Below are 17,662 nucleotides of genomic sequence, written 5' to 3'. Positions count from 1 at the left end.
AGCTAAGTTGTATCAATAGAACAGTCACGAAGAAAGTGCAGAGTCCTAAAAGCCAAGCGTGCAGGCGGCCCGTCCTCAGATCAGGAAGCAGCAGGCGGCCCCCAGCCCAGGAGACCCCGTGGGCCCCCTCCTGCCCCTGCCGTCCGTACACACACACGCCTGCAGGCAGTCGCTCACTCCCAGGACCAGTCGCCTGTGGAGGGTGAACCGTTGGGTGGGGTCAGGGCAGTGGGTGCTTGGGTTGGTCTTTTCCGCACGTCCTATCTGTGACGTCAGCATCTGTCCGTCCTTCCTGGTGTGTGGTAGTCCACCGTATGGACGGGCCGCAGGGCGCCCATGGTGGGGAGACAGCTGCCCTTTCTGGTTCGGGGCTGTTCCGAGGAACGCCGCTGTGAGCATTCTCGTACAGGCTTCCTGGCACAAGTGTTAGGCACGACTGTGTGACTTCTCTCTGGACTGATATGAAAGGAAAACAGGAATCTGGAGAGAGAGGCTCGTATCGGACTGTTGAGTGAATGCTTCACCTCAGGTGAGTCAGTCAGAGTTTGGGTTGCCCTGGGATAGGATGAGACCCCTCTTTCCATACTAGTCTAGAGAGGGGGGCGCCTCCATTTCCAAAATCTAAAGTAAATCTGCAGTGTTCCATGAAGTTTCTCCTGAACCTTCCAGGCGCCATTCTTCCTGCCCCTCAGACCTTCCTATGGCTCTTGTGTTCCTTAGCCTTATGTTTTGGCCACATGTGGGCCCATCCCATAGCTTCTGCTGGACGAGATGGTAGCCCCCCTAAGGGCACAGACTGTCTCCTTCACTGTGTCCAGCGTGCTGCGGGTCCACTGTAGGGAGACGGGGAGGGCCAGGAGGCCCGTGATCGAGGAGGTGGTGGGCCCGTGGAGGGTCCACTTCCACCCTGCTAGCAAGCTAGCGAGCCAGCCTACCAGTGTCCTAGCTGAGGAGAGCCGGGTTTCAGGACAGATAGCAGGTCATTACTTGCCACTGTGCCAGCGGGCAGAGTATCAGCCTTGTCATGCACCTGTTCCCCAAGCTCCGGGGGAACCAGCACACACACTGGGCTGCATTACAGAAGAGAAATCCCGAGTTTAGGAAACCCCAGTCTTTTCTAATGGGACACACACAAGCCTGCCCGACCTGTGCCATGGAAGGCAATGTTGTTACCCCAGACAGTACACAGATTTGCCCTCTTCTAGAGGAAGACATTCTCTCATCCAAGTCTGTTCACCATAGACATTCTGGAAAAGGCCATCCAGAACAAAAGGACGCCACACATGCCACAAAGAAGCGTGAGATCCATGCAGCAGTCCACCGGCAACGGTGGGGTGGGGATTCTGGTAGGGCACAGGGAATGGAGGTGGGGCTGAGGAGGAGGAAGAGCAGGAAGGAATAGAAGGTACCTCTACTCCCACCCTCCAGGAGGTCACAGCTCTGGTGCTCGGCCCTGGGGGGAGCAGGTGTCCCACTGGCTTCCTTCTAAGGCCTCTTGTCTGTTGACCTCGGCTTAGAGCTTAGTGAGTTCGACTCAAGTGTTGGACCTTCCTCCTCGTCCCCGAGAGAGAGGACGTTCCAATCCAGCTTTTAGAATCTCTTCTCTCTAGGGAAAGACAGGCATGCCTACAAAGAAAGTGGTTTCCAGCCTTGTGCCGAGTTCTTCCCCAGTCGGATAGACCTCACGGCCATATCTTGGTTCTCAGCCACACAAATGAAATCGTGTGGCAAGACGGACGTGTGTTCAGGGTGGGCACCTGCTGGAGCCGTTCAGCCCAACTGCCAGGAGAGGAGGACCCTCTGCCAGGCACAGCCGCCCGGAGCTGCTCTGCACTTGAGGCTGACCCTGACTGCACTGGGAGTCGTGTTCAGGCCCCCCACCGTGTAACCCCATGGTCTTGGCCTTCCGATCCTTGCTGCCGGGAAATCAGATCAGTCGTGGGCTTCTTTCACAGACGACAACCCCGGATCCTCAGCCTTAACTAGTAACGTGTTAATGTAAAATGAGTTACCACTCGTTGGAAGATTTAGGCCTAGAGAATTTTGAGAGAAAATCAAGTGATTTTCAGCTTAGCATCTCCTGTACCTGCTTTAGAGGTATTTTCTGAAGCCGTGAGAACAACTCACAGTGTGGTCCCACGTAGGGCAGACGCTGCTGGATGCGTCCGTGTGCAAGTTGGAAGCAGGGGCCGGTGTTGCTTGACCGGTGACAGTTCATGACATTCATTCAGAAATAGAAGTGAAAGTATGCATTCGCCTTTGCTGGATGGTGTGTGTGTGTATGTGTGTGTGTGTGTAAAAATCGTCAGAAATTGACACAAAATACTGTAATTAGATTATAAATTTGTAGTTATTTAAGATATTCATGAAGCATTTGGGGGCGTTGGTTTCTTTGACCAATGGATTCACTCAGAGCAAGTTGAAATGCCTCAGAGTGGGACCACTGGCCCAGGACGGCTCCCGCGTGGCACGAGATGCTCCATGGGCCACAGCGAGCCACTGAGTCTGCTTTCATGGGGCCGTGGCCGCATCCGTGGACCACTGGTCTGCCTCAGAGTTAAAACCTGTGTCTTCATGTGTTTACCTTCAAAGGCAAGTGCCTGTCTTGTGGATCCCCAAGCTATATATTTAGGGCAAAAAACGGAATTTTTTTGCGCTTCATAATTTTTTTGTTATGTCGCAGTTGATCTTTTATTGTTTGATACTTAGAAAAGTTTTAACTGAGAAAGTAAGATGAGTATATACGAAAGCGAGATTTGCTCTCGAGAGAAAATCAGAAATGTTCTACTTCTGAAATAGGATTCTTCTTAAGCGTATTTTTGAAAGATTCTGTGACTCGCAGTTAGCAAAGATGAGGACCGGGCGGGCGGGCAGGCGTGGGCTCCGGCTGCCACGCTGTCCATTTCGGAGAGTCACAGACACAAGCCCACTGCAGCCGGATTTCTTATTTTTCAAAGAATGGCAGAAACCACAGATTTTTAGAAGACCTCTCCCAAATTCTACCTTAAAAAAGGAATCATTGTCTACTCAGCAAAAATGCATCTATGAGCTCAACCCAGACTCCGGGTTGAAAGTCTACGGCTCTGTTTTAAAATGTTGCACTTGTGACTGTGTGTCCATGGTGGGGGTCGGGTGTGGCTGGGAGGAGGAGACCCTCAACGCTGCAGGGCCCCGAGGGTCGGCTTTCTGAAGAATTCCGCGCACCTGTTTCGGGTCCTGCACCGATTCGGAGTCACACGCCAGGAGCACAGTCTTGCCAGAAGGTTCTTCACTCCACAGGCCCCAGTCGGGTTCCTTGGGGATCCCCTCAGGAGCCAAAGCCCAGAGCTGCTCCCCCAGCAGCGTTATACATTGAACTCGCTGTGCTTAACGTTTCATTGGACAAACAGCTAGAAGCTTGAGGACCGGTGGGCCAGCTGCAGACACGTGGCCAGCTCCGTCACGTGGATTTGCTTCCGTGTGCACATCTGAAGGAACCTGCTCTTCTTCCTCGGTGGCTGTTCAGCAAAGAGTTTGTCAACCTAAGACGAGCTTTGTCCGATACCTCCGATAGAACCTTCCACGTGTTCCTGTCCACGCTCAGACCGACTGGGCTATGCTGTGTGCGTGTGGATGCCTCTGGCGTCTTGCCTTGCGAAGTCCGGGACGATGCACTTGGAAAACTCTCTCTGCCTTTCAAAGGAAGCGTGGCAGGAAGTTTTCAGGCTGGTGGTTCCCTGGGAGCCACTCTCCGGAAGGGAAGCCGCAGTATGGGTTGAGTGCCATCCTGGCATCATGGGCCCAAAGACAGGTGGTGAAGGTGTGTTTGTGTCTTTGGGTGCCTTGTGTACCTAAAGCTGGTGTGAGATGGGGTTTTGTGGACAGATTGCACGTTGGGTGATGACTTGTCACGGGTGTGATTGGGCTGCACAGGGAGGAAAGAATCATCTCCTGGACATTTTTGTTGAATGGCAGGTGCGCCCGTGGGTGGTTCAGGCTGGGGGTGGGGCTGGCTCAGTGGTGGGGTCACGGCTTGTGTGGACCTTCTTGTGGTCCTCTCTGTCCTCTTTCCATCTTTCTCTTTCCCCTACCATAAAAAGGTTAGCGGTGTCCTGAAGCCCCTACCTGCTGAAAATTCAAATGATGAAAGTAGAAATGGCTTTGGGGCCCCAGGGGCTGGGGGTCTAGTCCCAAACGTGGCTCTGATTGTATGTGTGTGAGATGAGGATCCTGCCAGAGAAGAGCAGGCCCAGGGTCTGAAGGTGTCGGCACCAGGGCTGGCAGAAGTGGCGCAGAGACCAGCATGGGCCCAGTGGGGCAAGGGGACGGGTGCCCCCAGCAAGCCTCAGGGACAGCAGCCCCAGGTGACCACTCACGGAGGGAGCCTGGGAATACACACCCCATTTCACACCCTTCTCCCATGCCTGCTCCCCACTGGTTGAGCCCGAATGGGTACCCTCCTAGGGTGTGGCAGGCAGACACCAGTAGGGACATAGGCTGCAGGGGGAGACCCACACTGCGCTGGCCCATGGGAGCACCTCATCGCTCCCCCAGTGCTGCCCTGCTGTGGGTCCGAGCTCCCTGTTGTAATCGGGATCTGCCGGAGGAGAAGCCAGGAAGCAGCCTAAGGGGCCCTAACTGGAGGATGCCAGGAGGAGAATGCGGTTTGTCCCTCACTGCCACCCCCGCTGACCCTGTGTCTGAGCTGCCAGACGCCTGGCCCTCCTCCCCATGCTGCCCTGCGGGTCGGCCCCCGAGCCGGTGTGGGAGTACCAGCCAGCACTGTCATTCAGGGTGCGTGTGTGTCCAGGATTTGAGGGCCTCAGTGTGTCTGAAAATCAGCACCTCTGTGCTAGGCTGGCTCAGAGCCTGCAGCTTGACAGGGGAGCCAAGAGCGGGGCTCCTGACCTGCGGGGCTCCTGACCTGCAGGCCTGCGTGCTGCCCTCGGGCACTTTTGACATCGGGCGTCCGAGGTGGTGAGGAGTTCCAGCCGTCAGTATTGTTTCATGTTCGTAGTTATTCTGGGTATCCGAGCTTTATTAGGTGCACTCAGAATTTTGTGTGAGGCTCTTCTGGAAAAGCAGGTGCTGGGGCGGGGCCTAGGAGTCTGCATTCCTAACGTGCTCCTGGGCCTTCTGCTGCCGTTGGTCTGAGAACCACTCCAGAGGACCTGTGCCCTTGCACACTTCAGTTCCTGAGGTGTCACTTTTGGCTTTTTTCTGGGATTGGGTAGGGCTGCCTAGGAGTAGTTTTCCTTATGACATTCAAAGTGTGCCCGATTCAGGTAACAGCATAAAATCGGTATTGTTTTTTAAGGTAGTAATATATATTTTTGAAGCAAAATCTCTTCTCTCCATGGATCGCTTGTTGCATGGCTCACGTAGGCATTTCAGTAGGTGATCCTGTGACTGTCCCGTGCCCGTGGGATTACGGTCGGGTGGGTTGTGGGTAGCGGAGCCCTGTTCCTACCTCTGACGGCTCACCAGGACCGCTGGCGTGCTGTGGAAGATGTGCATTCTCTCAAGCCCCAGCCCCAGGCCTTTGGAATCACACTACAAATATTTTGAAGCCTCTGGTTTTAAAAAGCTCCGTAGGTGATCCTGGTACTTGGCCAGATTTGGGAACTATGAATCTGGTCTGTGCACTTAAAGTCTTGTGCTCTGAAAGGCTTCTATTAGAACAATTTGAACTTAACTGGTTCTAAACTAAAATAATCAGAGGAAAGTGTAGAACAAAACGGACCTGATCTCTCTGTAGGTCTGCGTCCAGCAAACAAATTCACTCACAGAAGGTAGGATGGGCCGAGCTCGAGAGGAAGGCACTGAATCTTGATTTTGAGTCTGGCGTTGGCAGGACCAAGAAGTCATTCATTCTGATGTTGAGCAACTGTTGCATATCGTCCAGGACGCGATGGGACCATTCCCATCACCACCCTGTGTGCCGTGCAGTGGCGAAGACCGTCGTTCCTCCGCTCGGCCCCTTCAAGGGTCCAAGTAAACTCACCCGGGTTAAGAGTCTGCATGTCCTCCCATGTCTCATCCAGGAGCTTTGATTTATGTTGGTCATAAAGTGGAACTTCCCCGTGAAAGTTGGCTGCCGTTTGTGGTCATTTTCCCTTCCGTTGATGTGTTGACACAGTGGGGGCTCCTGTAGGGTCCATCTTGCTGGGACCAAGGCTTTTCTCAAAAGTGGGTCTTCATCTTCACCTCTGCCCCACATAGAGACGGTGTCGCCTCGGTGTCTTTGTTTAGGATTGCGTTGTGTGGTTAGGTTCCTTGGCAGTGTGTCAGCGGGTCCCTAGGATCTGCTGTCACCCTAGTTTTCCTCGTGAATATTTTTGTAGGATGCTTCCATCTTCCACATAGGCAGGACGCCAGCTGCTCTCGGTGCTGAGGTCCACCGCGTGCAAGCATGTGGGCGTCCAGACAAACTCGTGCTGGCTTCTGGGGTCTGCAGTCCGAGGTGGTGTTCACCTGACTTGTTTATTCCTAGGGAATGTCACTAGTGCGTCTGGGTCTCAGATGGCCAGCGGCGTCAGCCTGGGCTCCTTCGGCAGCCGGCCGGACGGCATGCAGCAGCGCTCCTACTCTGTCTCCAGTGCCGACCAGTGGAGTGAGGCTACGGTCATTGCAAACTCGGCCATCAGCAGTGGTAAGAGAGGGCGCAGCCCCCCGGACCCGCAGCCCCCTCGCGGTCCTTGGTGTGAGCCAGGGGCTGGATGCGGCGCCCTGACCGTCGGCGCTCGCTCTGCTTGCTGGCCCCGTGCGGCAGCCGCGTGAGCAGGGCGCGTGTCACCTTTCATCTGCGGAGCGTTGGGTCCTTGACAGAGTTTTCACTCGCATCCTCCCGTGTGCTCCTGTCAGTCAGGGAGGAGCCGGTTGCCTGCCAGATTGGGGAAGTGAGGCTACACACCCACGTGTGACAGGTCTGATGGCAGGGAGGCGAGAAAGAACGCAGAGCCCAGGTTCCGGTCACGCTTTCCTGCGGGACTGCGCCCACCCTTCCCCCGGCGGCGCACGTGTTCCGGTGTCGGGCTTCGGGGGGGTGTGTTTGCTCTTTCCGTCAAAGGAAAACAGAATTCGTTCTCCTTACCAGTTTTCCAAAATTCCTGATGTACCCTCTAAATTTTGGAGAGTTCCCCGTCACCCCCTTTTTTTCGGTGCGCGTGGGCAGCGTTTTGGGAGATGCGTGTGGACGTCGGACGCTGCCTTGATGTGTGTGCGGAATCGTGAGCGACGTGGGTCGAGGCTGCGAGGCTCTGCAGCAGCGCGGTTGCCTGTGGCGTTTTTCCTACGGCCCGTTCACCGGTACTTAGCGGAATTCCCACTGTTGTATGTCATCTATCAGACAGGGTTTTAAAGTAATGTTAGTATAATTTGTTCTAATTAAAAGATTCAGCATCAGGTCTTCCCTGAAGACCCACCAGCTGCTACAGCAGGACGTTTGCTGTGGGTAAACACCATCCTTATCTCTGGCTGCTCCCATCCCTCTGGCAGACCCTGCCGAGTGAGGGCTTTCGGTAAGGGCAGCTCCAAACGGGGTGCCGAGGAGAAACCGAGTCCGGAGAGGCAGCACCCAGGGGCACCATGGCAGCGCGGGTCCGGAATGGCCCCCGTGCCTGGCACGCGCCCACCTCCGGGGCCTGCTCCTCACCCCCAGGAAGATGCTTGGGCAGCAGGTGTCCGCTTCCACCTCTCCAGGGCTTTCCGCCCGTTGTCTGAGATGCTGGCGATGCCCTGAGAACCCTAAGGCAGGGGGTTCCCACTCACTGAGATGAAGCAGCCAGAGTTCGGTCCCTTGGAAGGCGACATCAGAGCGTTCACGGCTGTCGCCTGCCCTGGAAGGGCCTGTGCTCAGTCAGCACCCACACCCCCCGCCCGGTGGCCTTACGCTGGCCGCCTCCCCTGCACGAGCCTGTCTTGTCCAAGACATGGGTGTGCTTCCCTCCTTGTGTGGTTTAGGTGTGAGCACAGCGCCTGGTCCGTGGCAGCCTCTGTAACTGAGTACCTGCTGCTGTTACCACAGTGACATACGGTTTTAGGAGGAGCAAGCAGTTGACATAATCACCGCGTCATCGAGGACTTTGAATCGAGGTGCCTTTTCAGTCAGTATCACTAGCCAGCCGGGGTTATCTTGTCGCGGCCTTTCTGCGGAGCGGTTTCCAGAGCCCGCTGTGCACACTGCCTTGGCCTCACCTTGTCAAGCAGGAATCTTCTAGAACTTTCCTCCTCCCAGTACATTGTGGAGCTACCAGCACGGCCTGAGTAGAGCAACAGTGTTGGAGTTCTGCTCCGTATGTGCAATGGGAGTTATATTTGGGGAGAAGAGGGGAATAAGGGCGCCTGGGTAGCGCAGTCGTTAGGCGTCTGCCTTCAGCTCAGGGCGTGATCCCGGTGTTCCGGGATCAAGTCCCACATCAGGCTCCTCCGCTGGGAGCCTGCTTCTTCCTCTCCCACTCCCCCTGCTGTGTTCCCTCTCTCGCTGGCTGTCTCTCTGTCACATAAATAAATAAAAAATCTTAAAAAAAAAAAAGAAGAAGAGGGGAATAAAAGAGCAAGTTCCTGAGAGACCATCACCCCCAATCTTTGTGTCCCCTCTACTCAGAATATTTTATAGGGGCGCCTGGGTGGCTCAGTCGATTAAGCGTCCAACTCCTGATCTCAGCTCAGGTCTTCATCTCAGGCTCAGGAGTGCAGGCCCCGCATTGGGCTCCACACTGGAGGTGGAGCCTACTTTAAAAAAAAACAAAAAGATTTCATAGAAAAGGCATGGGAAGTGGCATATTCATCTAAATCCATTCTGTGCAAACCTTCCTTGTGCACACTTACCTCTTTGATAAAGACTCACTAGATAACCGTCCCCCACCGCACGTCACAGCTCTTTGCATCCAGCTAGGCGGGTGTGCGATGGGGTCTCCGCATTGCCAGGGCTTGGGACTGCATCACTTCCGACTCGGTGTGGTTGGAGGCGGCTTTCCACAGCAGGTGATCGCACTGGTCTCTGCACACATATTCATAAAGTTCCTGTAAAAGACTGCGCTCACCTACATATGAATGCTGTTTTTATATTACAGAGTGATTTCTCATCTATTCACACCCTCAAGTGTCCATTCTTCATTCATATAGCACGCTAAAGACTAGTTAGGCTCCCTGATGCCACAGAGCCTGAACCCCGAACACAGGAGATGAGGTGCTCCAGTCTGGCCCCGTGTCAGCCCCATGCCGTGGGACATGGGCGGTGAACTTGTGGGCAAGCCCAGGCTGAGATTGTGCAGGTAGTTGAGGGATGGTCGTCCATCAAGGAAAACTTCTCAGAGAGATTCACACTTGAGCGATGCTTATAGACCTGGATGGATTTTTTTTTTGGTGCCAGACCACGAGAGGAAGGTGGTGTAAGCATTGAGGCAACTTGGACAGGGCTCGGGGAGGACGGAAAGGGAAAATGCAACAGCCAGGAGCAGACGTGACAGGGGCTCGTGGGTGCGTGCGCAGCAGAATGGGTGCAGACAGGACGAGAAGAGGTCAGCATGGCAACATTAATTAGCATCTTAGTTTTAAGGCTTTGAGCTGGCATTCCTTAAATAGCGAAGAGCTGTAAAGACGGGAGAGCGCTGCACAGCAGGATTCCTGCAGTTTTCCACACTCCTTCTTTATTGCTCTCTTCTCCAAGGGTTGATGGTACGTCACAGCCAACACACGGTTGAAAAGAGGAACAACGGTGGTAATAATGATGGGAGCTAATATTTATGGAGGGCTTCGTGTGGGTGACCGTATTTGATCGTCAGGGAGCAGATACTGATGTTAGCTGCATTTGACCGGTGGGGAGACGCTGGTACAGATCGTTTGTCCGAAGTCACCCTCCAGGAAGGGCCGGGATGCAAACCTGAGAACACGTTGGTGCTTCTCGAGACGTGCTTCCCAGACCAGCAGCAGCAGCCGCTGCCCCTGGGAGCTGCTTATGGGTGCACATTCCTGGTCTCATCCCAGACCCACTGACTCTGAAACTCAGGGCTGGGCCCCAGTAACCTGTGTGTTAACAAGCCCTCCGAGGGACAGTGCTGCATGCTGACGTTTGAGAACCACCGCTCCGGCATCTGGCAGCCCCTGGGCGTTGGCTAGAAACGGAGCCACCCAGGCTCCACCAAGACTCGCTCCGTGGGAGCCACACGCTCCTGGGACCCGTGGCGCTCTGGTCCACCTGGGTGTTGCGAAGCCCTGTTCCTGCCTACGGCGAGGGTAACCTCCTAGCTTCCTGCTCCTGAGCACCATCCCTGCCTTCCGTGGTCCAGCAAGTCACCAGCCAGACCCAGAGCAATTTTTAATGAACATCAGGGCGTCGGATCTGACAGGCGACTTCAAGAAAACACATTCGTGAATGGATTTCCAGACCTCAACTTGGGCATCAACGTTCCCTGCCGTGTTGGAAAATAATCACAAAAGAAACAAACATGATTAAGAGCTTTCTGTCATGCTTTTTTTCTTTTCAAGTTGCGGTTGATACAAATCCCGCCCTCTTTTTTTTTTTTAATCATTTTATCCCCCCCTCCCCCGGTCCCGTATCTGGTTTGGATGTCAGAATCATAAAAGCTTACACTGTGCTAGCAGCAGGGACAGGGAGAAGCGAAGCCGCTTTTAAGAATCCAAATGCCCCTGAATTGGTGAATTTGCCTTCCCATTGTCATACGGTTTTATTAGAAAACATAATGACAACAACATCGGGACTCCATTTTTCTCTGCCCCCTCGTCCACACTAAATTAAGACTTTGGCTCCAGAGAACTTTTGAAAGGCGTCCCCTTTCTATGCATAGGTACCCTGGGGGGTTTCTCTCTTTCAAGCAGCTGTGAGCAACTCCTAATTAGATAGATTACTTTGTAGTGTGCAAAACTACAAAACAGGGGATTCTGGTTAAATTAAGGGGGGAGGAGAAGAAGAATCCATTCTGTGAAATGGAATGCCCCACTGCTTTATGACTATTACTGTTGTAAGGTTTTACATTAAGTACCTGAGGTTTAAAATTAAATGTCTAATATAATTTGGCGTTGCTAACATGAGACCCGCATCTGCCCTTAGAGGAAATCCAGACAGCTCAGTCCGGGGTTTCAAATTGCCGTCTGCTGGCTCGCGAGCAGCCCGGAGGATCGGGCTCCGAAGGGCTGAGCACCACATGCTGCTCGGCGTAATGTTTTAACTGCAGAAACACACTCATCTTCAGCTTCGGCATCGGAAGAGGCTGCTCCAGGAGTACATGAAAAATTAATTTTTTTACATTTTTCCTCACTCTCCTAAGTGTTTGACAGAAGTAATTTTTGCAGCAAGAGGGAATAAAAACTGGTGGCTGTAAATTCCCGTCCTGGAACCTCTTGTGTAGATTCTTTATGGACCCAGAATTGATCTACATGTCAGACCCTGTTGTGGTTTAAACTGTTTATCACCGTAATGGCAGCAGTGAGCCTGTGAACACCAACTTATAATCCTGGGTGAAAGAAATTGTTGTTTGCAGTCAATGAAGGGGCAGCTTAGCTTTATTGATAGATTCAGAGCAATTATCTCTGCAACAACTATTGGCTGAGAGTTTTCGTGAGTCTTATTGGGAGCCTGTAATTTCTTTCTTTCTTTCTTTCTTTTTTTTTTTTTTTTTTTTGATTAATCATTTTCTCTATAGGTAATTTTCTCTAGAAGTGTTGGCCAAGAGTTTGCATTTCTGCGGGTACGGCGGGGGACCCCCGGGGGTCGTTTGTAGATACTTGGTTGTCATATCTTGCTCCAAGGCAAAATGCGTTGTTAGATGCATCACACCTGTGCCGAGGGCGCGAGCCGATGCCGTGGACCCCCGGCGTCTGTCTGGGTGCGTCCCTGAGCATCTCAGCAAGCCAGGCAGGCCTGCCACACTGTCTCCCCACCTGTGCCGGCCTTGGGCCCCGGGCCTCAACTGCTGCTGTTGCCGCGGCAGCCCCGCTCCCCTGACTCCTCGGCTATCAGGTTGTTCCGATGGTTCCACCCCATCCCCCAACTGCTCCGTTCCAGCAGCTCGTCTTTGCTGCCCTGGCTGTCCATCACCGTGAACACTGCATTGCTTCAGATGACTCTAAAGGATTTCTCTTCCACCCTTCCTCAGCCTGCGTCCACCCCCGGCCAGCGGACAGCCTTGTCAGTGCCAAGTGCACACACCGTGCTCAGCTTTCCCTGTGAAGGTGCACGTGCATCTCCTTCCAACAGTTTAATCCTGTGTCTCCCCACCGGAATCTACCAGAATCTGTTACTGGACCACTGATCCTGAATCTGAAGCCTTTGAGCTTCTTAAACTTGTAAATAGTTTTTCTCACTATGAACATTTTTTTGCGTGGCTGTTTTAATGATAGAGGCTAGACACACAATTTTCAGCCCTGCCGGTTGTGCCTCCCCACTTCCCTCTGTTTTTCCCGCCCCAGGGGGCTGGCCCGAGGATGGTCAGAGAGGGTGCTGGGACTGGGTATGGGGATGCTTACAGTCCAAGCTTTTTTTTTCCCCCTTGGATATTATGCTGACAATTTTGGCGTGCTGCCAGCAGGTGGTGGTAGTGTGACACAGCCGCTTGGACCAGGAGGCTTAATTTGTAGGAGGATTTTTGTGAGGGAGGAAAGGAGAAGGTCAAGGTAGGGACTGCCTTTGTTGTCAGCGGCCTCTCTGTGTTGGGAGCTTGACATCTTATGTTCATTTTCTGAGAATCACTGTCGCTATTTGATAACTGAGGTTCAAAAAGGCTGAGAAACCTAAGACTCTTAATAATTAGCCAAGATTCAAACCTGGGTCTTTCTGATGCCAAAGCTTATGGTTTCCCCCTTTGCCATTTTTTTTTAAGGGGACGTGAATGCTTAATATTAAAACACTGTATCATAAAAGTTGTTTATCTTTATAAAGCTTGCTTTTAAAGGAAATAACGTTTTCCCTTCTCTGGTTTCTCCTGAACTTTTCCCTTTATCATCAGTTCCTCCCCGATCCTGGCTGGCATTCAAAAACCATTCCCTGGGGTTTGTCATCAACCTTCAGCTTAGCGCAGTGTTAAAGGGCCCGTGGGCTCTCATCTCTCAAAGCCGGACACCCTGTCTCAGCGGCTGAGGTCTGCTCCCCTCCCTGGGCTGGTCGGCCTAATTAAAGGGATGACCCCGGTTCCTTCTGTGCTCAGAGCCTGCTTTCCTTTCTCTGCATGTGGCCAAGGAGAAGGCAGAAGCTTCCTAGGGTAACTGGCCACAGGGGGGAAAAGGTGTATTTTTTTTTCCCCTCTCAATCAAAACGTTGTTACTTTGTACTTTATCTCCTTAGTTCCTTCCTGCTAGCTATTTCTAGCAGCGGGTGCTGACCAGAGAAAACACTGCCCCCAATATCAGAACAGGGAGCTGTGGATTCCATGCTTGAAGGACAGCAGCTCTCATTTTGCCTAGCAGAAGTCTGGAAATCCTTTCAAACGGATGGCAGAGAGGGATACTGTTGCCATTTGCTGTAATACGTACTCTGAGTCTCTTAGCCCTCTCTGGCCCTCAGTATCTTCTTCTGGACCGCTGGTTCTCAATCAGGGGTCATTTTATCCCCTCTTCCTAGGCCCCAGGGACATTTGGCTATGTCTGGGGACATTTAGGGTTTTCACAGCTAAGGGGCAGAGGGGTGTGCTGCTGATTTAATAGCAGAGAGGCTGCTAAATTCAGAGCCACAGGACACCCCCCCACCCCAAAAAGTGATCCCACCCAAAACGTCAGTAGTGCCAAGGTTGACAAAGCCTGATCTAGGCAGTGACAACTTCAGGTCTCTGGTCCCTTCTTCTAGCCACCGGCACTGTCCTCTCTCATGAATTAAATAATCCTTCCTGGAGAGAAGGAACCCTGTCTATTTTCTTCCTGGAGGGAATTCCTGCAGCCAATCCCAGGTAATGTCTCGTCCCTGCGAAACTTTGGGCTTCGGCTCAGACCTGCCCCCCCCCCCCAGGCAGAAGCCAGAGACTAGTCACTTCCACTCCGTCTTGCTGCCCTCACCAGCTCTGATGTTCCCTGGCATCCAGCAGACACTCGCCACTTGCCGGGCACAAGGTCCCCACAAGATGAGGACCTAGAATGATCCCCACCCAGCTGGCTAGGGCTGGACTGCGTCTCATGTACTGTGCTGCCCCCCTCACCGCCGAGAGCACCGTGTGGGGGAGGGAGGGCCCTGGCTGTTGGCAGGCCTTTCTGCTGCCTGCGGTGAGGATGCGTGGACCTCATGGGCAGGTGTCATGTTGGTTCCCTCCAGACTGAGAGGCCACGGAGTGAAACGGAGAGCTGATAGCATGAATTCCAGAGTGCAACGGGATGTCCAGCTTCGGTGGGGCTCACCCACGTAGCTGTGCCCTGAGAGAATGCGAGGCCTCGGACCACCTCCTGTGCTGACCTCCCCCCAAATCACACCGGGCTTGCCGGGTTCTGTTGTGGGGCCAGCTTTCCAGAGGCCCATATCAGACAGAGAGGGACTGAGGAACTGGGAGGGTGGGAGGACTCCCTGGCACGGGGGTTCTGAAACCTGGCTGCACATCTTGGGCTTGAGGATGATTTTTGGAAACCCCAGTTCCTGGAGCTGAGGGCTGGTGACGTTCCTCTGGCCAGGGGTGAACCTGAGCACCAGAATGTTCCCCAGGGGTTTCTAACGTGCATCCGAGGTTGAGATCCACTCTTTGAGGCGGGAGTGAACAATGCATGTGAACCGTGGCCGTGATAAGAAACGTGAGCCTTATTCTGTAGACGAGGCTGTTGAGCTAGGGACAGTGACTCCACGTTGCAGAAAGGATTGTTGTGACAGTTTTGACACAAAAGTAGTATCAGGTAGCATGACACAGCGTAATACTTGGAAATGATCGTTTCCAACTTTCTCTTCTCGCATCTTTCACTTTCTTACTCACCTGATGACCCTGTTTTCCTTTTACAAGGAAATAGGGGAAGGTGCTCACTTACTCCTACGGCCAGACCCACCCAGCTGCACCCTCGGCTGCTCCGCTCCCCGCTTGCACGAGGGACAAGCTGTCCCTGCCCTTGGCTGGTGTCCTCCCTTCCACCTCTGGACCCACCAGCTCTCCATGTCCAAAGGACTCTGCTCCTGTGTTCATCCTGTCTCCTCCCTGTGCGCCCAGGCTCCCCCTAGTTGCCAGATCCTGCCTGGGAGTGCACTCGCCCTGACCTCTCTCCTGGCACCAGCCACGGCCCTCAGCAGCTCCTGGGCCTGGGTCCACTGTGCTTTTGAGTACAGCTGCGCAGGACTGCCATCTGTACTCCCCAGCCACTTCCTCTCTGACCCGTCCCCATCATCCTCCATCCCAGCTCTTCTGGAACACTGCTCTCACCCGTGGCCAGACCCTCCCCCTGCCAACCCTGGGACGCTCCATGGTTCCCTTCATAATCTCCTTGCTGGAAACTCTTCTCCTGACTTCTCCCATGAACATTCTCTGTGTCTTCCTGCTGTTTTCTTGGCTATTTCTTGGAACCATCATCTTCTCCTTCAGACCTCAGATCCTTGATGTTGCTCTGGACGCAGTCTTCTCTCCTCAGTGCACGCCCCCTGTCCTCCCGAGGGGGCTTCGCTATCTGTCTAAACACGGAGGACGCCCAAGTTCATACACCCCAGGGACCACGCTCTCCTCCATTGAACACGTGTAACCAGCCACCTTCTCGAAGGCCTGTTGACCAGCTCACACTTAGCATTTCCAAAGGGGACTCCAGATTTCAGTCTGCCATCCGCTGTCTCATCCTCCTGGGAGCTCAGGCCACACAGTTTCTCGTACCCTCACCTCGCTGAATCAGCTCACACGGCTGGTTCTCTGCGCTCTTCCTGAATGTGCACCAGGCCGCCCACTGACCTGCCTCTCCTCTGCCCGCGGCTCTGCCTTGTCGACCCTGTTTCATCTCCTGCCGTGTGTTTTTGCTTCCCTGAGGTTGGCCAGACTCATCGTCTAAAAAAAACAAACATGAATCAGATTGCCACGCCCCCCACATGACACTGCAGTGGCTTCCCCCCTGCACAGGGCCTGTGTTCCTGATGTTTTATTTCTGGCTGACAAGGCCCCAGCTGGTCTGGCCCCTCATGTTTCTTTATCCCATGTCCCACCTGCCTCTCCCATCTCCCTGTCCTTGGCTCCTGCCCGCTGCTCTGCTCAGAGCTGGGTGAGCCCCTGCATGTCCTCGTCACCCCAGATGGCTCTGCTTCTTCCCCCTCAAGCCCTGCCTAGACTTCTTCTCCTCTTGGCTTTCTTGGGACCTAGCTTACAGTGTGCACCTGCTTGTTTGTCTCCTGCCCAATCAAAAGCTGTCTCCCTGCCCCTGCCACTTTCTAACCAGTCACCGTGTTAAACTGTGTGAAGTCATCCTGTCTCGTTTTCTCGTTTGTCTTCTCTTGCAAGAAAGAAACTCCACAAGGATAGAGTCTTCAGAGTCTTTCTGTCTCCATCCTGCAGTACCAGGGGCCACGCCCTGCACGCTGTCCCCGTGTTTTCTCCCCAGACTGCTGGTCTCACTCATGATCCATGAATGAGCACACCCAGACAGGCACCAGAACACCCCCAGGGAAGAACAGCCCCACGCGACAGGACAGCATGGTGGGCTTGCAGGAGGGCCAAGGCCTCTGCCCATCCCATGTGATAAAATTCATTGAGTATTTAAGATTTCTCTTCTTAAACAAGATGCTTAGCATGGTGTTCTGGAAACTGTTTGCTAACAGAGCTGATGCCCCTCACCTAGGACAGAGTACGTGGACCAAGACGTACACAGGTGCCAGCAGAGAGCGTTCCGAGTGGACCACTGGAAGCCTGTTGTGCACGTTCTTACAATTACTTACCAGTTAGAGCTTACAACTGAGTTTCTTCTCTTCAGTTAACCCATTTCAGAATCACAAGCAAAGTCAGTGCTGAATTCAGGAGGGATAATCTAGATTAGGTGTGCTTCACAGCAATTATTTAATTTTCTGTTCAACTTCATGTATTTCACAAATATTTATTGACCACTTACTTTGTACTGGCTGCTTCCCTGGCCCTGGTGGGAGATCCAGGGATCCACACAGAATTCCTGGTCTGTGGAGGGGAAGGGAAAAAGACGGGTAATCAATGAGTGAACATATTGAAATATGTTTTGTCAAGTGGTGAGAATAGATTGAGGGTAAGGGGTGACTAAGACATGCATGTTTGGGTTCTGAAATCAGGTCGGGCGTTAATGTGTAAATTACTAAGTATTTTTCCAGTAGAACCTGTGAAAGCAAATTATGCATTCATTCATTCAGCAAATACGCAGTAAGCATTTTTCCACGTGGGGCAGTGCCCCATGTGTATTTGGAAGTGGTCCCAAGGAAGACAGATTCATTGATCGGAGCTTAAATGCTGGAAAGAACCAGTAGGCTGGAGGGGTTGTGCACCCGGTGCGGAGGGAGGAGTGTGTGCAAAGCCGAGGAGGTGCACAGCGTCAGGGAGCGCCGTGGTATGACCATGGGGAAGAGCGGGGTGGGAGCAGTTTGAGGCATCGAGGTTGGAAGGAGAGTTCAAGTTCCATCAAGAAGGATAAGAGCAAGGGTCCTAAAAGGTTTGGGATTGACCCTGGGCAGTTGGGCGCCCCTGTGGTTTTCAGGAGGAGGGTGATGTGACTTGACAAGCTGCCTCTCGACAGCTCACATATAGAGAGGTGGGGCAGAGGTGTACTCAGAGAG

The 17,662-nt window shown here is 53.2% G+C and overlaps 1 protein-coding gene across 6 annotated transcripts in view; it reads left to right on the top strand.

Annotated features, from left to right (window-relative positions):
* AGAP1 (ArfGAP with GTPase domain, ankyrin repeat and PH domain 1) overlaps nt 1–17,662 on the top strand; it is a 530,765-nt gene that overhangs the window by 364,311 nt on the left and 148,792 nt on the right. For 4 of the 6 annotated variants that reach the window (XM_040638725.1, XM_040638721.1, XM_040638731.1 and 1 more), the window contains exon 12: nt 6,473–6,631. The exons of the other annotated variants lie outside the window; for them this stretch is intronic. In XM_040638725.1, the coding sequence (XP_040494659.1) occupies nt 6,473–6,631 (159 nt within the window). The remainder of the gene's footprint in view (nt 1–6,472; nt 6,632–17,662) is intronic. 6 annotated transcript variants of the gene reach the window in all.

The sequence above is a fragment of the Ursus maritimus genome, unplaced genomic scaffold (assembly GCF_017311325.1).
Source record: "Ursus maritimus isolate PB19 unplaced genomic scaffold, ASM1731132v1 scaffold_1, whole genome shotgun sequence".
Classification (NCBI taxonomy): Eukaryota; Metazoa; Chordata; class Mammalia; order Carnivora; family Ursidae; genus Ursus; species Ursus maritimus.
This window is presented reverse-complemented; position numbering and strand designations above follow the sequence as displayed.